This window comes from Ceratotherium simum, chromosome 2 (genome assembly GCF_057802395.1).
Source record: "Ceratotherium simum simum isolate JZ-2026a chromosome 2, ASM5780239v1, whole genome shotgun sequence".
Taxonomy (NCBI): Eukaryota; Metazoa; Chordata; class Mammalia; order Perissodactyla; family Rhinocerotidae; genus Ceratotherium; species Ceratotherium simum.
Genome location: NC_141901.1, coordinates 46,240,269 through 46,267,726, shown reverse-complemented (window position 1 = coordinate 46,267,726; position 27,458 = coordinate 46,240,269). Strand labels below are relative to the sequence as shown.

Genomic DNA, 27,458 nt, shown 5'->3' with positions numbered 1-27,458 from the left:
ATGGCTTGACAAGTGGTGCCTTGGTGCGCGCCCAGGATCCGCACCGGCGAACCCTGGGCCGCCGCAGCAGAGCTCGTGCACTTAACTGCTTGGCCACCGGGCTGGCCCCTAAGATATCTTTAAAGTTTATTATACCTTTATAGTTGGAGAGTGAAGAAAATATCGAAGTTCTTTGTCTAATAAAATGGCTCATGGAGATTAATTTATATATCATTACCCATGATAACCAATTAGCAAAAAAGGCATTTAGAAATGAATCGTTATATTTCACAAGAGGCATATTCTGAAGTCATGCTTTTTGCCTTAAAGTCTATTAATGTAGCTACCTTTTGGTTAATGTTTTCAATAAAATTCCTTTTCTCTCCTTTTGTTTTCAATCTTTTCCTCACTTTATGGTTTTGGTATGTCTTTTGAATACAGCATGTAGTTAATTTTTTTTTTTTTTTTTGTGAGGAAGATCAGCCCTGAGCTATCATCCATGATAATCCGCCTCCTTTTTGCTGAGGAAGACTGGCTCTGAGCTAACATCTATTGCCAATCTTTCTCCTTTTTTTTCCCCAAAGCCCCAGTAGATAGTTGTATGTCATAGCTGCACATCCTTCTAGTTGCTGCATGTGGGACGTGGCCTCAGCATGGCCGGAGAAGTGGTGCATTGGTGCCCGCCCGGATCCGAACCGGCAGCCAGTAGCAGAGCACACGCACTTAACCTCTAAGCCACGGGGCCGACCCCGGTAGCTAATTTTTAAATCTAGTCTAGCAATATTTATTTTTTACTGAATAATTTGGTCTACTTACATTTAATGCAATTGCTTACATAATTAATTTTTAATCTTTCATCTTTTTTTTTTCTATTTGTCCTCCTTGTTCTATGTTTCTATTTCTCTCACTTTTGTTTTTTGGGGGGGAGGATTGGTCATCTTTAAACTATTATAACATAATATTTTTTATTGTTTTATATACTTTGCTTCAATTTTTCTTCTATATTTTTAATTGTATTTCACTTTGCTTCTATTCTTTTAGTGGTTAGTTTTAAAATTACATCTTTTTTTTTTTATTTTATATGTTTCTCCCATAGCCCCAGTAGACAGTTGTATGTCATAGCTGCACATCCTTCTAGCTGCTGTATGTGGGGCTCGGCCTCAGCATGGCCTGAGAAGCGGTGCATCCGTGCGCACCCGGGATCCGAACCTGGGCCACCAGTAGCGGAGCACTCGCACTTAACCGCTAAGCCACTGGGTCGGCCCTAAAATTACATCTTAATCTTTAATTTATCAAGCATAGTAACAGTGATTACCCTTATCCACATCCTGGACAATATAAAGATCTTGGGATACTTTTGTTCCATTTAGTCTCACTCTACATATATGCTGTTTTCTTTTATTATAGTTCTAAGTATTTTTAAACTCCAGAAGACTGTTTATACATTTTTATACTGTCAATATTAATTTAGATTTATCCATGTATTTACTACTATCTTTCTTTTCTTTTTCTTTCTGTGTCTGTCTTTCCACGTGGAATCATTTTCCTTCTGCCTGAGAAGCATGGTTTAGAAGTGTCTTTTGTGTTGGTCTGCTGGGGAAGAACTGTTTCAGCTTTTTTTCTCTGAAAGTTTCCTTATTTTTCCTTAATTATTGAAGACTATTTTCATTAAGTATAGAAGTATAGAAGTCTGCTGCTTTTTGAATGTAATCTCTTTTTTTCCTCTGGATGCTTTTTACAATTTTTGTCTTTGTTGTTTTTTTTTTATTTTTTATTTTTGTGAGGAGATCAGCTGTGTGTTAACATCTGCCAATCCTCCTCTTTTTTTACTGAGGAAGGCTGGCCCTGGGCTAACATCCATGCCCATCTTCCTCCACTTTATATGGGACGCCACCACAGCATGGCTTGCCAAACAGTGGGTTACTGTGCGCCCTGAATCCAAACCGGCGAACCCCAGGCTGCGCAGTGGAGCACACGCACTTAACCGCTTGTGCAACTGGGCCAGCCCTCTTTGTTTTTTATTTTCTGCAGTTTTTCTATGATGTCTCTAGTACTGATGTTCCTTTATTTACTTTGTATGGGATTGCTTGGCCCTCTAGAATCTGTTGATTTGTGTCTTTCATGTTGTCTGGAAAACTGTCAAACATTACCTCTTCAAATATTGCCTTTACCCTGTTTCCTCTCTCTTCTACCTCTGAGACTCTAACTAAAAATAAGGTAGATTGTCTCACTCTATTTGCTATTTTTTAATTGTTTGTGTGTTTAATATTACATTTTTTTCTCCTTGTTCTACATTTTGAATTTTTCTTCTTCCTCATCTTCCACTATACTAATTCTCTCTTCAATTGTGACTCCTCTCCTGTTAGCTCTTCCACTGAGTTCTTAGTTTTAGTCATTTTTATTTCATTTCAGAATTTCTTTTTTTCCCCACCAAGTAAAGAAAATGTTTCCAGGAAGAGGAAAGGATCAACTGTCAAATGTTATTGATAGATTAGATTAAATGAGGGTAAGAATTGACCATCGGGTTTAGCAAAATTAGCCATTGGTGACCTTGACAAGGGCAGTTTCAGGTGACTGTTGAGATAAAGGCATGATTGTAATGGGTTCTAGATGAGAGATTGAATGTGCAAATGGACAATGGCCAGACCGTATATAAAAATAGAATTCTGACTCACAATTTGCAGCAACAAGCCTGGGAAACCAACCCATTATCTACGCTAACCAGCCTAGAAAGTCAACTTACTCTCTATAAGTCAGAGTTGTAGAAAGTCAAAACCATTATCTCCAGCAAACAGGAAGCCAACAATAACTCCTGTAACAATCAACCCAAAATGACCAGGACTTGATTAATAACTAACAGTTTCCCTAATTTTTGTCCTTGCTTCCAACTTAGGATCAACTAGAGAAAGCAAAATCTGCACACTCCTAACCAATTATATAGGACACTCTGCTTCTAGTTAATTCACCTATAGCTTCCCCATGCCAACAGCCTCCAATCACGGCACACCTGAAACCTTCCCTTTTTTCCATAAAGCTTTACCACTCCTCTACCTGCCTTTCAATTTCTACTAAATCCAAGTTATGGTGACTGTCTCCTTTGCTATAGCAAGTTCTGAATAAATAGCCTTTGCTTGTTCTCATTTGGATGGGTTTATCATTTTAGAATTTTTTCTTGACTCATCTCGAAACCTGTTCTGTCACTTTTTATAGTTTCCATTTGTGGATAAAATGTTAAAAAAAAAAAAAAGAAACAACAAAAATTTCCCCTTCTGCATGATAATTTGACCTTTAATTAACTTTCTAGCTCTATTTTCCTGAAACTTTATAAGGGTGAAATATCACTATACTACCAGGCAACATGGTACAATAAAAAATGACTCCTGATTGATAGACTGCACCTGGACTTGCAAAAGTAATAAGTATCTGATGAGAAGCCATACTTTGAACTTCCCTGAACGCAGGACTCTTGTAACTTGCATAAACCTTGCATGGACATTAGAAACTGTGCTGTGAAGTTTTTGCAAGAGATATTGGCTCCTGCGGCACTTGTACTTTCTAAGCCAGGGTGGCTCCTATGTGTCTTCTTCCCTCACACCTCACACTTCAGCTGTCCTAGAGTGGAGAGTGAGAGGCAGAGAACTGAGAGGATATCTCCCAGGTGACAGTGCAGATTGCTGCATAGACTACTGCAAGGACTACTCCCAGAGAAGAATAATGCCTGAGGCTGCCCTCCTAGCCAGCTGTAGTTCTTATCCTACATCTTTCTGAGCAGACTGCTGCCGTGTGTGGCCTATGAGAGTCTTGTGATCCTGGATGTTTAGTTGAAGCTAAGAAAAGTCCCTCGTGAGCAAAATTCTTCCAATTATTTTTATTAAGGTATAATTGACATACAACTTTATATTAGTTTCAGGTGTACAATATAAAGATTTGATATTTGTATATGTTGCAAAATGATCACCACAACAGGTCTAGTTAACATCAGTCACCATACATAGTTACAGAATTTTTTTCTCTTGTGATGAGAACTTTTAAGATTTACTGTCTTAGCTTCAGATGCACAATACGATATTAACTATAGTCACCATGCTGTACATTACATCCCCATTACTTATTTATTTCATAACTGGAAGTTTGTACCTTTTCACTCTTTTTACCCATTTTGCACCCCCCACCCACCTCTGGCAACCACCAATCTGTTCTCTATATCTATAAGCTCTTTTTTTTTAGATTCCACATATAAGTGAGGTCATATGGTATTTGTCTTTCTCTTTCTGACATTTCACTTAGCATAATGCTCTCAAGGTCCATCCATGTTGTTGCAAATGGCAAGATTTCATTCTTTGTTATAGCTGAATAATATTCCATTGTGTATAAATGTGTGTGTGTATATATATACATATATATATATGTACATAAACATATCACATTTTCTTTACCCATTCACCCACTGATGGGCACAGGTTGTTTCCATATCTTGGCTATTGTAAATAATGCTGCAATGAACATGGGGATGCATATATCTTTTGAAGTTAGTGTTTTCAAAATTTTCATTTGTTTCATGAACAATGGAGACATCATTGTTTTACAGTGTTTCTGATAACTCTGATATCTCTAATATTTTTAGGCTCAGTTTCTGTTGCCTGATGTTTCTGCTGGTTCTCATCCATGGAGTCTAGTTTCTTTGTGTTCATTATCTTTGAGTATATGCTACACATTGATTTGAAAAAAAAACAGTTTGGGAATGATTTGAGACCTACAGTGAAGGCTTTCCTGCCAGGCCCCTGGAAGCACTCCCAGCCTATAAGTGCCTTCAACACAGTAAAAGGTGTGAAAGATGCTCTAAAACTTAACTGTATTACATAGGAGTTGTTTCATTTCTAGTTCATCTTCATCCTAAGATTATAGCCATTTGGGGTCCCAGCTTTTTGTAGGAATGCTCTTCCGGTAGATTTCCCAACTTGTGCTGAGCCTGGTCTTTTATTTCTTCCCCATTAGCCACAGGAGGCTATCATACCTAATTTGCAGGACTGAGAAATGCTTTAGCAAAAAAGTACTTTCTATGCTTGCTTACGTCTCTGGGTCCCAGTTTTTCCTCTACTTTAGTCCTAGTAATTCTTTATTGTCTAATCATCACCTTGATGCATTTAAGAATATGTTTTCTATATTTTATCCAACATATTTGTTTTCAGAAGGAAGGTTAATTTAAATATCCTAGCCACGATTATCGTCAACTTTTAAAATATACTAAATGCCTCAAAAAATAAGGGCATGTTTTAATGCTATGGCTCTGACTTAAATCTAAGTTGCTGACACCACAAGATGGAGTACAAATTACAGTCCCACCACTGTAAAAACTGTCAGACCACTACAAATACAGATTTTATTACAGAAAATTACTACAGAATTATCTTTCCCCTCTTTTTCCTAACTCATTCCAGCTACCAATCTATTCTGGGCCATGAAATCAAAGGCTCCAATCTCAAAATCTAACATTTTTTCTTTTGTATCCCCCAAATGGCAATCCTATACATGCTCAGACTTTACTTGGAAAAGATAATCAAGTCACATTATTTAAAATTAAACATTTATTATTTTATTGTGTAGTTAGAAGTCTGGTAGACAAATACACATGTATATATTGGCCAGAAATTGAGCTAAGTTTTCACAAGTGGGAATCAAGAATGCTACCATAGAACCATCAATGCCAAAAAGTCTATCAGCCTCAACTTTACCTATTTGAATAAGATGGCATAGCCTAGTTTTACCCACAACTGAGAGCACATTGTTTGGCATTTTCCACTGTGCTTGAAATTTTTAACTACTCACCAGAGGACAGGTTACATGGAATTAATGAACAAAGGGCTCCAGGTTCCATCAAATGCCTTCAAGTGACAGGAGTAGAGATTTAAATAAACAGAAGCTGGGTCAGCACAGGAAAGTGGCTCTGCTGTTAAAGTACTCTAGAGCACAAAAGTACAGGGTTTACTTAGGATTTCAAGAAAGTGATAAAGAAATTCTCCACCAGTTTTTATCCTAGAGATGCTTTTGGTGGTTGTGACCCTATAGAGAGATTACCCTGGGATCCTTTCTAACTGTAAGGACATCCTTGACTAGAAGGACCCAAGAAACCTAATTTCTGGCACTCCTGGCCATCACAAAGCCTATACAACAGGTCTATGCATTATCTAATGTTGAATCCAGGAATGGTCATTACCATTGTTTCCTATTTGAATGGTCATCTCATTTCTTGCTTCAAAAGGATATCCAGAAATTATGGCTTGGGCCACATTCTCAATTTTTAGGTGGAAAATAGTCTCCAGAGACATCAGACACAATAAAATACTCTCTCGGATGACAATGAAGTATATGGATTGGGAATCAGGAAAGGAAGAGTGTTCTTTTAGGAAGTAAGAAATTGATAGAGTAATTGAAATTATGCCATCCACCCCTCATGGCCTATGTAGGAAGGAAATTCTTGCCTTACCCAACCAGTAGATAAACAGATCCTCCAGCAATGGAGCTACCAAAATGTAAAATAAATTTTGGTCTGGCTCAGTTCCCTTCTGACCCATACGCTCTTGAAATTTTGAAAATATTTCACTCTTTTTTTCCTTTTTTTGTTTCAGTGTGGATAATTTCTTTTGATCTACCTTCAAGTTCATGTTTTTAGGTAAAATTTGTTAAATATTGACAATTTCATATGGTTCAATGTAATATATTAACCTACTGGGCAAAATTCAAATTTGCTTATATGCTACTAAGTATCATTTTTTTTTAAAAGACTTTGCCAATTTACTCCTTTTGGCAATGTATGAAAGTATTCATTTTCTTTCATTCTTTCCAACTGGATATTATCTATAATTTTTACAAACCTGAGAAGGGGGTTATTAGAACTCCTGATTAATAGCTGGTCATTCAGAAACACAGATGACAACCAACTGGACTTGCAACTGGCATCGGAAGTGGGGGGCAGTCTTGTGGGACTGAGCCCTTAACCTGTGGGGTCTGTGCTAACTCTGGATAGTTAGTATCAAAATTGCTTAACGTCAGGGGAAAACTCCCCAAACATTCGATGCCAGAAGTGCTATGAGTAGAGAAAACAAGTTTTTTCTTTTAATGTATAAGTTTTTTCTTTTAATGTATATAAAAGAGAAACCGCTCTTAAACTCACTTAGCTTGGGGAAGTGAGGGTACAACAAATCTGATATAGGAAATGGCCTTTCCCCATGTGAATCTTCCGAACTGAACCAACTGCCATTTATTTGAGCTAGGATAACAATATTCCTAATCAAAGCAGGGAGAAGAATGATATGATCGCAGGAAGTCCTTGCACTCCTAGAACTCTAATCTCGTCTGTTTCATTTGGCCTCATAGACCATAGTTGTTGAAACTGTAGAGACAGAACTGAAGACCAGGCCATGCTAGGGACAGCAACGTCTCTAAGGGAAGGAGACCCAAGACTTGGATCTAGAAGTGAGTAGTGGAATGGGAAAGAACATGGTTGTGACTTAGGAACCACCTCAATCCTCCCTGGGTTAGCATTTGCCTCTTAGGCTGCTACTAAGGGATTCTATTCAAGCCTTTGTGACTCAGCAATGGGCACAAACATAACTATCTTCCTTCCTTCCAAGATAGTGTTCAACAGAAAATTTTGACATAAACCATGCATTACACCAATATTATAGCATCTTCATGGAGTCAGGTGATAAGAAGGCAGGACAGAGGATCCAGTCTGGAATGCTAACTGTGTCTTGAACATGGTCTTTATTGAGTTCTACCCTAATATCTTAAATTATAGTTGTAAAGACAAATGTCTCCCTTTGTCCATTTTGACCACAAGAAGACTATGCTTATCCTCCGAAAAGTCAGAAGATAATACAACATCTACTACCCCAACCAAGTGCTAATAAGCCACCTGGAAGATGTAAATGCTTAATTTCTTGATTCTCACCATACCTCTACTGCAAAGGACTAATTTTCCCCAGAGAGGATCTGGCTTTGACTAAATTCTAGCCTCCTCCTCTTCCACATGATAAAGCTGCTAATTACCTGAGAAAAGATTTCTGAGTTACAGTGTAGAGGGAAGCATACTCAGGGTCAATTAATAATAATTCTGTTTCTGTTAAATCTTATAATTATTATATCACTACTGCACAAAATCAGACTTGGAGCTAGTTTGTGTCTCACTGCACCATTTATTAACTTTTTTCCCATGAGCAAGTTACTCGACCTCTTTTAGCTTTGTCATGCGCAAAATTGAGACAATAGTAAGATCATCCAAGTAAAATGTTGGAGTGTTCCAGCCTTGTTTAGATGGATGAATCTACTTAAATTTCTGTTACTTTGCCTTTCCAATAAGTTTTGTTTTCACTTCCTGCTAAGAATCAATCTAGAGGCTATTGGAGGAAGAGAAACTAAGTTGTAGTGACAAGGAACAAGTTAGACTATGAGTAAAAGTCAATCTTACCCATATAGACTAGATAAAACCCTAAGAAAGAAAGTCATTGTGCAGACATTTCAAGGATTAAGACCACTGTATGTGCTTCTTCTGATCCCCAAAAGTACAAGATTTTCGTTCAAATAACTTTCTTCCATGACAAAATATTGCTGAGTCCATCAATCCACATCTACCCACCCCTAGTAGTTCTGTGAGCTGAGTGCTTTTCAAAGTCCAGAAAAACTGGTCTGACTCCCACAAACCTTGAGCACAGAATGAACGTTACTTATTGTCTGGACTGTGTGCTGGAGGAACTGTAGGAAGGAGCATTAGCTGAGTCATTAGAGTAGAAGCTTCTAGCGGAAGTGGTATTGCATTGTAAAATGCTCCTCGAACTGTCGATTTGACTTCTGGCAACATTTCCTTACCACTACTCCAATCTGCCTCCTCTCATAGGTTATTACAAGGGAAATATCACCACCATTATTCGTCATTAATCCCTCAGAATATTGAGGGACAGAACTGTATCACCAATAGTAAAGTTCTTAGAAATTCTGGGCTATGTAGTCATAAAGGAGGTCATTTCTTTTGCATATATGTCCAATGTTGAAAGGATTCATAGCATGTAGATAGTCAGCATCTTCGTAGATAGATATGCCATAAGATGACTAGTTTGAGGGAAAAGGTGATAAAATAGAACTTTTACAGAAAACATTCTGTACATTAGGATTCCACAACTATGAACGTTTGGTAATATTCTGTTGCCACCGCCTAGAGCATGAAATTGGTGGAAGGATTTTCCTCCAGTGATTTCATTCTGGTGATTACCTTCATAATTTCTTATATAAAATATGCAACATACACTTTTAGGAGAATCACTAAAGAATAGAAATAGTATGTAAAAATTCCAAACCATGAGAAGAGGGAAATAGAAAAAGAAAAATAGCAAATAAAATAAAAAACTTTTTAAAAGTCAAGGAAATTTAAAATACTTATCAATAACCAATAATTGAAACGTCATGAATCCAAACTAATGAGATGTGGCTAAAATAGTAATTAGAATAAAAAAGGAACTCTTATATTCTTATATTAGAAGTGAAAAAAGTTTAAATTAATAACCTAAGCATGAGACTTAAAGTTAGAAAAATGACAGAATAAATCCAAAGAAAGAAAGAGAAGGAAGATAATAAAAATAAGAGCAAAAATCATTAAAATACAAAAACAAAGGGGCCGGTCCCACAGCCTAGTGGCTAAGTTGGGCGTGCTCCACTTCAGCAGCCTGGGGTTCAGTTCCCAGGTGTAAACGTACACCACTCGTCAGTGGCCATGCTGTGGTGGCAACCCACGTACAAAATAGAAGAAGATTGGCACAGAGGTTAGCTCAGGGCAAATCTTCCTCAGGAAAAAAAAAGAGAGAGAAACAAAGATATACAATAAATAGAATCTACAAAGTCTAAAGTTGGTTCTTCGAAAAAATTGACAACATTGACAAACTTCTGGTGAAATTTATGACGAATGTAAATGCAGAAATTTTAAGTACAAAACATTGACAAGCCAAATCCATCAATATCTAAAAATACACGATAAATCATGATGAAATTAGATTTACTCGGGAGTTTAAGAGTTTTTTAACAGCAGAAAATCTATATATATAATTAGGCACATTAACAAATTTAGGGAGGAAAATTATATTATCATCTCAATTCACAAAGAAAAAGCATTCAATAAAATTTAACAAGCATTTACAAGTTAGCAAACTAAGAAATAAAGCATCATTTTCCTGAAAAAAATATATCTACCAAAATCCTACAGAAAATAACTGTATATGGATTGGAAAGAAAGAAATAAAGCTCTATAACATTTGCAGATAATATAAATTTCTATGAAAAAACACAAAAGAATCTGAAAATAAATAATCTGAAAAAAATTTTAAAGACTTTAGTAAAGTATATGAATATAAAATTATTGCTCCCTAAATCAACTGCATTTCCATTATACCAGAAACAAACATTTAGAAAATTTAAATTTTAAATTACCAGTTGAATTAGCAAAGATACTCACACACGCACCCCTAGGAAGAAATCCCACAAGATCTGTGCAAGATATATATGGAGAAAACTATGCAACTTAAGGAAAATTATTGAGTAACACTAAAAAATTGAGTAGATATACTAAATTCATGTTTTAAAAGACTCAATGTCTTAAAGATACAAATCCTCCCCAAATTAATTTACATAATCAATGTAATTCTGATCTAAATCCAAAAAATATTAAGAAATCTGACAAGCTGATTCAATATGTACATGAATGAGCAACAACACAAGAATAACTATGACACTCTTAAAAATGGATAAGTTAGGGAGACATGCACCACCATATGTCAAGATGTATTATAAAGCCATAGTATTAAGACAAAATGATATTGGCACAAGGATAAGAAAATTGCAAATGAAACAGCATAGACTCTAGGAAGAGAACCACATATATATGAAAACATTTTATGATAGAATTGGCAGTTCATATCAGAGAGGGAATGATTTAAGTTTTTTAATGGTGCTGGGACAATTGGTTATACATGTGGAAAAAAAGATATTGGATACCTGCTTCACATCACATACAGACATTGTTTACAGATAGACTTAAGACTTAAATGTAAAAGGCAAAAGTTTAAAACTTTTAGAAGAAAATACTTTGGAATAGGTAAGGACTTCATAAACAAGACAATACTAACCATAAAATGAAATATCAATAAATTTACACTAAAATTAAGAGCTTTTGTATGTGAAAAGACAACATAAAGAAAGTGAAAAGATGAGTCACAAATCACAAAATAACTGCAACACGTATAACCCCCAAGGGTTGATATCCAGACTAAATCTTAAAACGTCTACAAATCATTAAGAAAAAGATAAAAATGCACAAAATAAGCAAAATAAAAGCCACAAACAGATATTTTATTGAGGAAACTACACAAATGGTGGATAAACATATGAAAAAGTGTTCAACTTTATTAGCAATCAGGGCAATGCAAATTAAGACTACAACAGAGTGCTAGTTTATAACCATAAAATTGGGGAGGAAGACTAAGAAGTCTTACTACAATATCAAGTATCGGCAAGGAAATTAGCAAAATAGAAATGCTTATATCCTGCTGATGGTAGTGTAAACTGGTATAGCCACTTAGAAATTAACTTGGCATCATCTTATAAAATTAAAAATTCACATACGTATAATACCTTTGTTTTTGACTGATATTTTCACTGGGCACAGAATTCTAGGTTGACAGACTGTTTTCCTTCAGTTCTTTAAAGATATTGCTACGTTGTCTTCTCACTTGCATTGTTTCCAATGAAAAATCAGATGTCATCCTTATCTTCATTCCTCTGTCTGTATGTAACATATCTTTTTTCTCTGGCTGCTTTTGAGATTTTTTTTCTCTTTGCCATTAATTTTCAGTAATTTGATTATGATGTCCTTACGTTGTTTTCTTCATGGCTTGTGTGTGTGTGTGTGTGTGCTTGGGGTTTGTTGAGATTCTTGTATCCATGAATTTACAGTTTTCATCAAGTTTGGAAAATTTGGGGCCATTATTTCTTCAAATATATTTTCTGTCCCCCCTTCTCCTTTTTAGGGACTCCAATTACACATTTTAGGCCACTAGAAGTTGTCCCATACCTCACTGATCCTCTTCATTTTCTTTTTCAATCTGTGTTTCATTTTGGATAGGTTCTATTGCTATAATGTCTTCATATTCACTAACCTTTTCTTATGCAATGTCTAATCTGCTCTTAATCCCATCCAATGTATGTTTTCATTTCTAAAAGTTGGATTTTGGTCTTTTGATATCTTCCATATCTCAACTTTACTGAGGTAAGACCCTTCTGAGTATTCTATCACATACCTCATGAATTATGATATTTTCCTTTCTGGCTGTTGGGAACTGGCACTATTTCCAGCCCTGTGTGAGCACTGAGTGCTATTCCATCTAATCCTTTCAAGTTGTTCTTTCCCAGGCCTGAGGTAGTTTTCTCACACAAATAACTGGTCACTACTCTGCTGAATACTTGAAGGGGATCCCCTGCAGATCTGGGGAATTCCCTCTCTGTGCAGTTTTCTCCTTTCTAGTTCTTTGGCCTGTGAACTCTAGCCAGCTTGGCCTCTCCAGATTCTCAGCTCCATCTTCTCAACTCAGGGATTCCACCGGGCTCTGCCTGAATTTCCCCTCCCAGCACCACAGCCTGGAGACCCCCTCAATGCAGTGAGCTGGGGCAATCACAGGATCATCTCTTTCCCATCCCTCAGGGATGACTGTGCTTTGTTGCCTGATGTCCACTGTTTTAAAAACCGTTGTTTAATATATTTTGTTCATTTTTATTTTTATTTCAGCTGAGAGGATAAATCCAATCTCTACTACTCTATCTTGGCTGGAAATCTGGTATGTTATTAATAATATTTTAGTTCTTAATTTGAGTGGTGGGTTCATAAGTATTCATTTGCTCATTGTGTATCATAACTATATACACATATATATTACACATTGTTTCATTTTTATAAAATATTGCATAAATTTTTTTAAGTTCTGAAAAGAAATAAGGATTTTTTCTCTCCTGGGGTGGAACAAGGGCAAAAGAATGAGGAAGAGTTTGTGGCCAACCTCCTACCTCCCTACCTTCCTAACCCATCTACCCCTTCTATTCACAAACTCCCATCTTGACCAATTCCCTCCTGCCCATGTCACCATGACTCTTAAGGTGTTTCCCTGACACACCAAAGTGGTGGAGGGAAGATAGTGCTAGCTTGGGGAACACAGAAGATCAGGAGCTTTCACACACTATGATCCAACAAATGACTGTGGTCTCCCCCACTTATAGTACTAGATGAGGGCCTTTCAAAATAGTGCTGACTCACACTATCAGACAGCTAAAAGTTGGGGGAGGAGTTCATGTGAAGAGTTTCTCTGTTTCAGAACACAAGAGATGTTTTACATAAATGTTTTGCATAAAACATTTACGTAAATGTTTTACATAAAATGTTTTACATAAATGTTTTAAGCCTTCTCCCCTCCCCCTCTGGCCTTTTCAATTTGGCCAGAATCCCTTGCTGCTGTGACGAAGGAACAAAATCAAAATGCAGTGATTTGCTATCTTGAGAATGATGGAAAATGTATGCAAAAGCAGACAGACTGAGATTTATAATGGTTTGATTCCTAAAAAGCTTACGAAGGAATCTCAAGTGCACACAGGAAAATTAGACAAAGGGTTTAATGAATATATTCATGATGACCAAAAAAAGTGGGATTAGGGGAAGAGGAAATGGACAAGGTCATTCCAAATTGAAACAAACATAGAAGACAAATTATAACACCACCAGAAATTAACTGAAAAGACTAGATGATATAAATATAAAGTCATAGAGGTGGATTAAATTTTTTTCAAGTTGATGAAATCACTTTGAGGATGCAGGAACCAGGGAAAGATTTGATAGATCAAGCAGTAAGAATAAGAATGAAAAATCAGTTGAATTTCTAATGGAAACTAGAAATTGAACGAATGGGGAACTTTTTATCATAAATGGTAGTTGAAGAAAAACATCAGGTAAAGTTTATCTGAATCTCCTGAAAAACACTTCCAGCATTATCAAGTATATAAAGGTAATATATTTCAGCTATTAAAGAGATGTTACAACATCATACAAAACATGTTCAGCAAAATGGTGCTGTAGACAATTATACACAATTATTTACCTAAAATTTAGTTGATATATTTCAATAGTTCCTAAAATATACAGTTGGTAAGATTCGGTAGGGAAAAAAGGATTACTGACTGCATTTTACTCATAAAGAGTGCAAAAATAAAATAAATTTGGGGTCAATTCTTTATGAGATTTAAATTATCTTACCTTATAAAAAATATATCAAATAATTGTTCACAAATCATTTTTTATTGTAGAGAAGAGAACGATTTTAGTTAAAATAGGCAACTGAGACTTTGCATCTACCTTTCATAAAAACGTATTTGTGAAGTGATTTTGAAAGTATGAAGCCTATGAGTAAGATGGTATTATAAAATATCACCAATATATGGAAATATAAATGTCACATATAGATGTAAATTCTCCTAATGGTTCTTGTGAGCCTCGTGATTTTCATTGGCCAATAAATACTGGAGACTACTCTGCCTTAGTTACAATGTTTGCTCCATTATCTCCTAGTTTTTTTTACTGGATTCAGACCTACATCAGTGGCTATTTACTCAACATCTGGAAACTACAGATGCTTATTAGAAAAAAAGTATTTCATCCTTCCAGGTCATGGATGTCTTTCATTCCTCTTCCACAACACTACTCATTCCCCCATGTTTTCCTGGTCAAGGAAACACATTTGCTCATTTTTCAAAGAAGCAGCTATTTTACTACAAATCAGGAATTGTGAGGGATGTGGTGGGTACTGTTATGCTCTACTGTTGAGAGTGTAAAGGAGATCAAACTGCCTGATTTTGAATCCTGCTTCTACTTTTTATAACCTTGGACAAAGTACCAAATTCCTCTTTGACTAGTTGCCTCATTTGTAAAATGGGCATAACAATAGTGTCTACCCATAGTTTATTCTGAGGATTAAATGAGAAAATACATATCAAGCATATTTGCCTGGCACATAATAAACACTGTACAAATATATGCATTGATAATGATAACAGACAATCCGACAGCATCTATCCAAAGAAAAAATGTACATTTCCTTTGATTGAGCAATGCTGATTCTAGGAATGTGTTCTACGGAAAAAATAAGTCGAGTATTTAAAGATGGGTACAAGACCGTTCATTGCTGGCCATAACAGTAAAACATTAGAAATAACCTGCATGTCTATAAAGAAAGTTTGGTGAAATAAATTATGGTACATCCATACAATGAAAATTTTGAAGACAAAACAGTGTAATAGTTATGAATATAGACTTTGAATATAAATTTCAATGAGCTGAGGGTTCTCCCGTCTCTCTCAGAACATCCTGAGTTCTTCCTAGATCTTGCTTCCTTGCTTTTCATTTGTATCAGTCAGCTATTGCTCTATAATCATTTCAAAATGTTAGTGGCATACAACAGTAAGCATTTATTTCTCACTTGAAGTTTGCAGGGCAGCTGGAGCAGCTCTACTTCAGGCTACAATGGCTAGGACAGCTCTGCCTCACAATATAGCTGACTAGCCAGAGCATGTTCTTGTCACGACAATCACAGATGCACCAGAGGGTAAGAGGTAATATGTGAAGATTCCTAAGGTCTAGGCTCAGAATTATCATAATGCTGTTCCCATCCACATTTCATTTCATGAAAGTCACATGGAAAAGTTAAAGCCAAGGGTCAGGGAAGTACTCTCAGCCTCTCATGAGGCTGTGAAGATAGTGTAGTTTCAGGGAGGGATGAGAAATTAGGGCCACTAATTCAATCTACAACATCATTTGTCATCATTTTTAATTCTCTATCAGTGTGAGATTGCTACCTAAGTCCCTTTGGCACTCATTGAACTCATCCTAGTTTCTGTTTAGTTTTCTTTCTCTCTTAACAGAACACCTAAAAATCTCTTTCTATCCTTACATTCTGCCTCAGGAACCAACTCAGGCATAGTGCTTCCCACCTCTACTCTGCAACTCCCTTCTTAGGGATATTTCCTCTCATATATATATATATATATATATGTATATATATATGTATATATGTGTATATATATATGTGTGTGTATATATATATATATACATATATATGTGTATATATATATATATATGTTATTTTTTCTTTTCTACAGCATTTACATTAAACATTTGATTTCCTTGGATTTAGCCAAGATAAACACCCCAAATTCATAATGTCTTTCAAAGAGATGGCGTTTTTTTTTTAAACCAAAATGAGAAATTGATCCTGCATGTGTTCCCAGAGGAAGAGAGGCTGGTTTGTATTAGGGGGGCTCTTGCAGATTAGTAATTCCTCACACACCTCATAGAGGCTGCTATAGAATAATCTGGATTTAAATGATCAAGTTTTGGAGGCATTAGCCAGGTTTTGAACCAATTTTAAAAATAGAGATTTGCCATATTCTAGCCCCAAGAAACAGAATTGGTAGAGGGAGAATATAATCAGAATAGAATGTCAGTAAAACTTGAGCTCTTTCCTTGGATTCTTAGAGTTTCATAAACCCAAAACCCAGAGTTTCAAACTGGGAGAGATGGGCCAAGAAGTATGAGAATGGGGAGAGCATGCTTCAAGAATTAGGAATATATTTCCCCAGAAAAGGAACATAATTAAAGCAGTCAGAAGTGACAATTTCCTTCCTCTTTTCTAATCTTGGCTCCAGAGCCCACAGCAGAAAGTCTTCAACATCTTGCATGTTACGTATTTCACTGTTCCCATCAGCTTGGAGACAACATGTGGCTCTTCACAGCTCTGCTCCTTTGGGGTAAGTTGGGCTTAGAGGGGGTAGTTAGAAGGGTACAGGCTCTGGTTATGGGAACTCAGGATTTTTTTGTCTTCCTTTAGTATCCTAGGCTAGAACTCATGAGTATGGAGACAACTGTATCTGTGCTTCATGCTTTATTGGTGTTTATTATATCAAGAGGATGGGAAGGGAGACTCAGAGTAACACTAAGTCTGGAAGCATAATGTCAAAATAGAGCCTCATCAAAAACCAGCTGTAGGCTGTTCAGTACCTCTGTACTGGTTTAGGGAAAGGGATAGAGAGAAACTCAGGAGACCTGAGCTGGCCCCTCATAGTCTACATTAATTGTCTCCCCAATTCTCCCTTCTTTGTCATTTCCCCCCGACCAACTGATGTCTCTATTCTTTGCTCTCTTACAGTTCCAGTTGGTGGGCAAGTGGGTGAGTAATGTCCAACTCAACTTCTCTTCCTCTGCTACATTCCTGCTTCCAAATGATGATCCCATTATCCTGAAAAGAGAGTATAGGGAGAGAATAGAAAGGTGAAAGATTTATAAATTATGTAAAATATCCTATATTCAGAGTATGATTTTTATAAAATCCTGGTTTTTAAGGTTTGTCTCTAATATTTTCTGAATGAGCCCTAACCTCTGAACTAAATGCTTAAATGTATATATAATAGCAGGAAAGGGCCAGAATTGCAAAAATACAGAAGCAGCTCTGCTGCGTTTTCCAACATGTCCCAAAAAAGTCCCCTTTAGAAGAAAGCTGAGTACTTTTTTTTTCCTCAGAGAGAATCAAGCAGGTACTGAAGGATTCAAAGTGAGGAATTTGAACCTCGATTTCCAATGCAGATGCTAATTAAGGCCTGATATTAACCCTCAGAGACAGTATAATACAGACGATCAGAAAATCGGCTCCAATCAGTTTGCCTTAGTTTAAAACCCTGCTTCATTGTTTACCAACAATGAGACCCAAATTAGTCATTTATTTCTCCGGAACCCAAAATCTCCAACACCTAGACGCAGATTTAGTAACAGAGCTCTCTGCAGCAGAGTCTGGACACTCTTAATGATTGGCTCTTGTAGGTTCCCACTTGCCTATTTTTCCATCTAATCTAAATGTACATTTTTTCCTTGTGCTATCCACAAAACTTTACCAATTGCTCAGACTTCCCTTTTATTCCACTTGGTCCTTTTTTTTTTTTCAATCCCTAAGCAGACCCCACAAAGGCAGTGATCACCTTGCAGCCTCCATGGGTCAGTGTATTCCAAGATGAAAATGTAACCTTATGGTGTGAGGGACCCCATCTGCCTGAGAACAGCTCTACACAGTGGTTTCTCAATGGCACAACCATTCAGATCTTGACCCCCAGATACAGAATCGCTGCTACTAGCGTCAATGATGGTGGTGAATACAGATGCCAGACAGGTCTCTCAGTGCCAAGTGACCCTATACAGCTGGAAATCCACAGAGGTAAGTATGGCGTGGAGCAGGAGGGCTGGAAATCACAAGGTCTTCCTTTGTGTTTTCTCCTTTCTGGATGCCAGATGTGTGCGTGCTGATTTATCTGAGTATGAGTCTCAGCTCTATGTGCCTACGAGGTGAAATTAAGTCAAGATACAAAAAACATCACATTAGGGTCTTTAAACTGTGCCCCAACAGCACCCCAACTGGGGCAGCTGTGAGTAGGGTATCTAGAGTAAAATTCAGACCCTAAGATTTTATGATTCAAAATTATCTAGTTTTGTTGAAAAAAGGTACGCCTGCACATAGTAAGTAATAATTCAGAGAAATGTACAATGATTAACAATGAAATCTCCCTCCTACCCAAACCCCTAGTCCCACAGTCAACTTTCACAGAAACAAAACTGTTAATATATATAAACTTTTTTAAAAAGTGGTTGGAGAATACTCCGTATACTGTCCCACACCTTACTTTTACCACCTTGGAGATCTGTTTATATCAATAGAGATGTACCTCATACTTTCAAATGTCTGCTGTATGGCTGTGCTATCATTGATTTGACTATTCTCCCTATTAGTAAACTCCTAGTGTATTTCCATTCTTTTGCTTTTACAAACAATGCCATAATAAACATCTTCATACATATAGTATGGGGTACATTTTACGGTATGTCTATAAGATAATGCTCTGGGCATAGAATTACTATGAGACTTTAAGTGTTTTAAACTATGGTAAATAGAAGCAGAAAAAAAAAGCCACCATCCACTTAAATCTGTAAGTAGTTTCTATTTGTCAAGAGATGGAGACTGCAATACTTTTCAGGGCAAAATGTTTCATTGCTCAGGACAAACCATTCAAATGGATTATTTAGTTATTCAAAAGCAACAAGCTAAAACTTCTTTAACAATTGATAATTGATAATGCATTGATAATCCATGCTGGAAGCAGAATTAGATTTATGCGGATTACGTTGCTTTTGGAAGAAATGGGCTTCAGCTAAGGAAACGTTGAGAATGTCAGAGAAAACGCTGTGTGTGTCTCTTAGGACTCTAGGAATCAGTTCCTAGGCTAGAGAGGTTAGGGGAGCTGACAGAACTGTTTTAACAAGAGACTTTGTGTAGTTTGAGCAGAAGCAGAATTGTTTCACGGTTCAAGTGAAAAAAAATGAACTAGGACTGGAAAGAAGCCATTTTCTTTGCCTCTGCCCAGACTCTCGAACTCCCAGCATTGGTGACTTATTGAAAATAATATCTTTTACATACATTGTTGTATATTACATTATTACATTATATATCTGTTTACATTATATTTTAATGTGAATTTTTATTAAAGTATAACATACAAAAACCTTAAATGTACACCTCAGTGAATTTTCACAAAGTAAACAGCAGCCAGATCAAGAAATAGAACACTTCCAGAACCACAGAAACTCCTTCTTGCCCATTTCTAGCCACAATCCCCCAACACACACTTCTAACACCATAGCATTTTGCCTATTTTTTAACTTCATATAAATGGATGCAGTATGGTACAGTTTGTACTCTTTTGTGTCTACCTTCTTTTTCTCATGCTGATTGTGAGATTCATACATGTTGTGAAGTTGCAGTTCATTTGTTCTTGTTACTGTATAATATTGCATATTTATCCATTCTGTTGAGGGACTCTTGGGTTTTATCCAGTTTTGGCCTCTTACAAAGAGTACTGCTGCGGACATTTTTGACCATGTCATTTAGTGCACTTATGGACACATTTCCGTTGGAATATGCCTAGGAGTAGAATTGCTAGATCACAAAATATGCATACATTCAGCTTTAGATTTCCAAAGTGCTTATACCACATTACACTCCCACCAGCAGAGTGTGAGAGTTCTGATTCCTCCTCATCTTCGTCAACACTAGGTGTTTCTAGTTTTTTTCATTGTAGCCATTCTGGTGCATGTGCAGTAAGATCACATTATGGTTTTAATTTACACTTCCCTGATGACTAATGATATTGAGCATTTCATTTTTCACGTTTATTACCTTTTGGATACTCTCTTTCGTAAAATACCTGTCCAGGTTTTTTGCCAATTTTTTTTTATTGTTGTCTGCCTTTTCCTTATCGACTTGTAGGAGTTCTTTATATATTCTGGATATGAGTCCTGTGTCAAGTATTGCAAATATCTTCCACTTTGTGGCTTGCCTTTTTGCTATCTCATTATGTTTTTTAATTTTTTCAGTGAACAAAAGTTCTTAATTTTACTGCAGTACAATACATGAAGTTTTTTGGTTGGTGCTGTCTATACCCTATTTTAAAAATGTTTTGCCATAGTTAGTCAGCAGTGGAGGATTTAATTTCAGTTACACTAATTCTCAGTCACTTTAAATCTGTGTGTGCTGAGACCAAGAAAATACAGCTGGTTTGTGAACCCAAGTCCTAATCATATGACTTAGAAGGAGTGCCCCCTTTCTACTCCAAAGTGAGGAAGATGGGGAGAATGGTTTTTGAGTAGGAAATTAGTGACGTCTGCTAAAAGCCACATCCCACAACTTTTAATATGTAATATTCCCATTATCTCTTAAAGCTAACTATTTTTAATTTCCATTATAATTTCTTTTTTTTTTTTACTCATGAATTGTTTAGAAGTGTTTTTGGATGGTGGCTTTTTATTATTGATGTCTAATTTTATGGCATTTTGGTCAGAATTTGTGTTAATTATGATATCAGTTCCTTGGTATTTGTTGAAAATCGCTTTGTGGCCTAGTACGTGCTTAATTTTTATAACTGTTGCACGTGTGTTTGGAAAGTATATGAATTTTCTCTTTCTAAGGTACAGCATTCTATATAAATCCACATATCAAGTCTATTAATTGTGTCATTCAAATATTTTATATCATTACTAGTATTTTGGACAGTTTGTGATGGAGGTATATTAAAACTTCCCACTATGTTTGTGGATGTATAAAGCAAAGGTATCTGTGTGTTTGGGCAGTCCAGGCTTTGAGCACCTCTTGGTTGGGAACAGGAATAAGGGAGGAAAGAGTATTCATTATATTTAGAAGCTCAATGGCAACATCCAAGACTGTAAAGATAACATAGCACTGGAATACCTGCCTTCTGTTCTTTCCGAGGGGAAAAAAGCACTACTGTCTCTTCTTCTTTTGTCCTTTAAGAACTTCATCCTTATTTAGCCAAACCAATTGCTCCAGAGAAGAAAGAGTAAAGAAGGCATTTTTGGTTATGTGTAGAGGTGTACATTAAAAGAGAGGGTCCGTTTGACTTGGAGCTTGTTTTTACCAGCTATATCACTGATCTGCACATATGTGAGTGTTCCTATCAATTTAGTAGCATATATGCATCTGGATATGGTTTCCATTCTGTGTGTTTGTCTTGGTACGTGTGATCCCATTAACAAATTTGTCAGGAGTTCGAATGTATTACTTTTCTATTGCTGTGTAACAAATTGCCACAAACTTAAGAGCTTAAAACAGCAGACATATCCTGGAAAGATATTATCTTTCCAGGAGTTAGGTGTCCCAGCCCAGCTTAGTTGGGTGCTCTGTCAGGGTCCTACAAAGCTGTAATCAGGGTGTTGGACTGGGCTGTGTACCTTTCTACAGCTCTTCCAAGCTCACACAGTCATTGGAAAAATTCAGTTCCTTGTGGTTGTAGGACTGAGGTCCCCACCTTCTTGCTGGCTGTCAGCTGGGAGCCAATCTCAGCTTCTAGAGGCCCCTTGCCAAATGGCCATCACAGGCTTTCTCACAACATGGCAGCTCACTTCCTGAAGGCCAGCAGGAGACTCTCTCAGTCTAGTCTGCTAAGACAGAGTCTTATATAATGTAACATAATCATGGGAGTGACACCCCATCACCTTTGTCATATTCTGTTGGCTGGAAGCAAGTCATAGGTTCCACCCACACTCAAGGGGATTATACAAGACTGTGACTCATTGAGGTCATCTTAGAATTCTGCCTACTATATTGAGTAAACTGTTTTTGTCCCTAGCAACTTCTGGCATCTGGAAAGGGAACATAAGAAGGGGCTGTGTACACAGCTGCCAGTAAAGATCACTTTTCTTCCCAGCAAGGCTAAAGACATTTGAGGAATGGGAGACAGGCCTCAAATTCAGCGGAGCTCTGAGGTTAGAATGTTGCAAGGAGAAAAAGAGGAGAAAGCCAATAAGAAGATAAGAAGGCTCAGCTTTGGCCTCCTTGTGCCTCTACCACTGTATACATATATTTTGTGTCCATGTTTTTCAGATTGGCTACTACTCCAGGTCTCTAACAGAGTCTTCATTGAAGGGGAACCTCTGGCCTTGAGGTGTCATGGATGGAAGAATAAGCGGGTGTACAATATACTTTTCTATCAAGATGGCAAAGCCTTTAAATTTTCTCCTTGGAATTCTGAATTCACCATTCGGAAAACCAACGTGAGTCACAATGGCATCTATCACTGCTCAGGCCTGGGATTGCATCGCTACACATCAGCAGGAGTACCTATCACTGTAAAAGGTATTGCATCTGAATAGTCATAGAGCTATAGTTGTAAGGACCAGAGGAACCATCATAAATCATCTCTTCAAATTGTAAGTGAAGAAACTGAGCTCCAAACAGGTAAACTGCCTTACTGAAGGCCACACAATGACCAGTGGCTGGGCCGGGACCAGAACTGAGGTCATCTAAGTCCCAGTCCATTGCCCTTTCCACAGTGGTCCATCAATAATCACTGGAGCTAATGTCAAGGCCAGGACATAGTGAGGATCCATTTCATCAATTTTATTTTAGCTGCAAGGAATAGAGACTCACTTAAGGTAGGTAGGAGAGATATTAGAAAATAACCCAATGGAACCTCATAAAAGCTCCATAGAAACAGAAGCCAGAAAGACATTAGGACTTTGTTGTATGTACTTTCTGTCTGTCTTTCAGAGAAAACGTGGACTCTCTGGTTCCCCTTCTTTCTGAGCATCTGCTAACTAAGCAGCTTCCTTTGTTCCAGTTTGCACACCACCCTTGTTGTGACTCTTTCATGGCCTTTCATCTTAGTAGTCACAACCACTAGCAACTTTTTTCTGTCTGAAAAATAGTTCCCTCCTATGGGAAAGAAATTATTGTCCCAGATTATCTTTTGAGGCAGGAACACAAGTAATGAGTCACTGACCTGGATAGTGTGAGCCAATGTCCACTCCTGGTCAACCATTACTAAAAGTGCATGGTCATATAATAAATAACATGGCTAGTCAGGGGAACATGGACTATGTAGAGGTATTCTCCCCTGTAGGATGTGAGCAAGCTGGCAACTGTAAGTATATCTATGAGGAAACCCCAAGAATGCCTCTCTGCTGGAAGTGGGAAAAATTATGTCTTACGGATGCGTTCTCTAGCCGCAGGCTTCCCAAAGAGGGTGGGGGTATATCTTCTGTAAAAGAACCTTGACACTGAAGCAGGCAACCCTGTCCCTGTCAACTTTTTCTTTAGAGCTATTTCCAGCCCCAGTGCTGAAAGTATCCTCATCATTACCGATCCTGGAGGGGAATCTGGTCAACCTGAGTTGTGAAACCAAGTTGCTCCTACAGAGGCCTGGTTTGCAGCTTTACTTCTCCTTCTATGTGGACAGAAAGATCCTGATGAGCAGGAACACATCCTCTGAATACCAGATACTAACTGCTAAAAGAGAAGATTCTGGGCTATACCAGTGTGAGGCTACCACAGAAGATGGAAATGTCATCAAGCACAGCCCTGAGTTGGAGCTTCAAGTTCTTGGTGGGTGAGAATGATGGGAATTGACTGGCACAAGAGAGGATGCTCCCTTTTCTCCTATGGGACTGAGATCTGTTCAAGGGGATTTCATGGCCCATCCATGAAAAACCCATGAACAGGCCTTTCCACTCTTAACTCAGAACTTCACTATTCTCCTCCCAAACTTCATTAAATTTCTTTTCCTTCCTATTTCTTTCATTTCTTTTCCTTTCCTTCCTCCATTTATTTCCTTCTTTTTGTCCTTCCTTCCTTCCTTCTTTTCTTTTCTTCTCTTCTTTATTTTCTATTTTTTCCTCTCTCTCACCTCCCTCTCCTCTCCTCTTCTCTCTTCTCCTCTTTTCTCCTCTTCTTTCCCCCTCTCTCTCACCAACAATATAATCAATAATATATTGAGTTCCTCCTATTTATTTTCACCCCAGGTAAGATACTGGGGTGCAGTTCTTACTTCAAGGAGCTCCCTTGGTAGATTGGTGAGACAGAGATTTTGTGGGTTGCGCATAAATACTTGCCCAAGTGTCTATATCTGGCTGAGGTGGAGAGATTGTGAGCTCCAGAACAAAAACTGTTTAGGAAAAAAGTTTATCTTCAACCCAAATTTATTTCAAGCATTAAATGGCATAGAAATAGCAGTTGTCTCTGAAACTAGGGAGTAAGTCCACCGACAGGGCCCCGGTGATTAGGCTCTTATGAGGATCCTGCCCTGAGTCCGTACACCTTATAGCCCAGCTGGAGCTACCTCCAGCTACTTCCTCCCCCCTGAAACTACCAGTGTCTCCACTGGGAACTGGCATATCAGGTCCCAGCCAACTTCCTGTTCCAAACATAACTCAGCCAGATCCCTCTGGTTTCTAAAAAGCATTTCTTCTCTTTGTCATTTTCTGTTTCAGGGCTCCGGTCACCAACTTCTGTCTGGTTTCATGTCCTTTTCCATCTGGCAATGGGAGTAATATTTTTGGTGGACACTGTTTTCTATGTGATAATACGTAAGGAACTTCAAAGAAAGAAAAAGTGGAATTTAGAAATCTCTTTGGACTCTGGTCATGAGAAGGCGGTATCTTCCTACCTTTAAAAAGAAAGACATGGGCCGGCCCCGTGGCTTAGCGGTTAAGTGCTCACACTCCGCTGCCAGCGGCCTGGGTTTGGAACCCTGGGCGCGCACCGACGCACTGCTTCTCCGGCCATGCTGAGGCCGCGTCCCACATACAGCAACTAGAAGGATGTGCAGCTATGACATACAACTATCTACTGGGGCTTTGGGGGAAAAATAAATAAATAAAAATTTTTAAAAAAAATTTAAAAAGAAAGACAGTTTGAAGAAGAGCTGAAATATCAGAAGTAAGAACAGCTGCAAGAAAGACACACCAGAAGAAGCCCCAGGAGGGAGGGCAGAAGCAGCAGCTCAGTGGGTGCCCATAGATCTAAACAGTCCCTACCCCTTCCTCTCTGGGTAAGCGTTGGGGCACAAACATCCACAAGTTGAAAGACACTAGAACTGTGAGTCCCATGGCATTTAACTCTTAAATAAAGCAAATAAATGAGCTGACTTCAATGGAGATCAACTTGGAAATTTGGTAATCAGGGATGATTTGAAGTGAGACCTACTCTAAAGAAATCTTTAAAAACTTAGAAGTCAAGTCTAACCTGATTATCCTATTAGGTAGTTTGAGCAATAATATATTTGGGGGCACAGGGTTAAAAGGTAAAGGTATACATATGTGTAAGAAATTAAGACAGAGAAAGAGAGACAGAATGAGGGGGGCCAGGGAGACAGAGAAAGAGAGAGAGAGGATATGAGGGAGACAAGAGGGAATAGTATAGACACAAAAGAAGGAAATATCACTTATAATGATTTCTGAGGGACCATAAGAATGAGAGAACTCACCCCTCTGTGGTGCTCAGGAGGGTTAGTCCACAGCTTTTCTCCTTTAGCACACTAGCGGGGACTGCATCCATACATCTTACAGAGATACGAGGGAGTAACGCACGATGAGAAATGGGTGCATTATTTTTGCCCTTTCATTTGAGGCTTTCTCATAACCTCTCTGTGTCCAGAGACATTAGGGGTCCTGCTTGTCTGTCCCAGTCCCTTGCCCTATAGGAAGGCAGAATGTAACTGCTGCTGTCCTTGATAACTTAAACCCAGATCTCCAGGCATGGCACTGCAAGGAGAGGTTTCAAGTGGGGAGGAGCAGTGATATCATAAGGCCCCAGCTCTTACCTCCACAGATTTACTTTACCCTTCTGATTTTCTGGATGATTACTATCTAGCTTCAAGAGATGCTGCTCTCCCACGTGGGCTCTAGTTTGGAAACAAAATATTTTCCTGCTACTCTATAACCAGCTGAGATAAAACTGAAATAAATGAATAAGACTTTACTAAAGCTTAGAAAAAACCAAAAGGGGTATAAACAAATCTAGCAACATAATTCTAGATTATTTGGTTTAAAAAAAATGTAGCTTATCTGTGAAACAAGGATGCATCCCTGCCTAGCATCTGTCCTGGCTCCACATGGCAGGGCTCACCTTTAACACCCACCACCTAGAAGCACCCTCAAGCAACCTGAAACTTGAAGTAGATGGAAGAGCACCTTCGCCCACTGCTTTCTAGTCTGTAGACAATGAAAATGCTCTTCTCCCCTTCACCTTCAGAAAAAAGTACAATAATTATCATCTTAACAGAAGTGCAACAACTCTAACATTTGTGTTAAAAGAAATGTTCATATATAATAACAAGAGTTTCATTGATTGCACATAACGTTTGATCTTATGGACTGGGGAAACAGGGAAATAAGAATTGCAGGGAATGAATCCCATAGGAAAGAGGCCCAAAGACCCTCTGTAGAGGGACCGCCTGTAGAAGACTCTAGCCTGAGGAATTGAACTGAAGCAGGAAGTGACATTCACACTCAGAGGAGAGAGCTCTGCCTACCCTCACAGGGTAGACAGAATTTCAGGGAAAGCGATCCCTGGGGGCAGAAGGTGGGGGCAGACATGGATGTAGACAGAGCACTGGGGTGAAGCTGGAATGGAACCAGTCATTTCTAAAGCATCATGAAGTGCTTCCTCCTTCCCCACTCTCTTCTTGTGTGCTTCCTTTCCAGACTTTTCCATGCATGTATCTTTGTCACAATTTTTTCTCATAAGTACTTCAGTGCTTAAATAATTGATTTGACTAAATCAGTTTCATGATTGATTAAGTGGCACGTCAGTCTACCCTTATTTCTGGCTTATAGCTGTGCCAGGAATAGGTTCTTGGGATCTCCCAAATTAAGGCCTATCTGCCTAATCCCCAAGCCTTGGTGCTGGGTCTGGTCAAGGCCTGGTACCACCTCATACTTTCTCCAGGTGGGTGCTCAGCCCTCCAATTTCCCTATAGGGGTCGGATGCCTCTCCTTAGCATTTGCCCCAATCTAT

The 27,458-nt window shown here is 38.0% G+C and overlaps 1 protein-coding gene across 1 annotated transcript; it reads left to right on the top strand.

Moving 5' to 3' along the window:
- Nucleotides 1-16,763: 16,763 nt before the first annotated feature.
- Nucleotides 16,764-25,565, top strand: FCGR1A (Fc gamma receptor Ia). The gene is made up of 6 exons (XM_087444213.1): nucleotides 16,764-16,860; nucleotides 17,259-17,279; nucleotides 18,057-18,314; nucleotides 22,548-22,799; nucleotides 23,763-24,047; nucleotides 24,932-25,565. The coding sequence occupies exons 1-6, from the start codon at nucleotides 16,830-16,832 to the stop codon at nucleotides 25,111-25,113; spliced, it is 1,029 nt and encodes a 342-aa protein (XP_087300339.1). The 5' UTR covers nucleotides 16,764-16,829; the 3' UTR covers nucleotides 25,114-25,565.
- The last annotated feature ends 1,893 nt before the right edge of the window (nucleotides 25,566-27,458 follow it).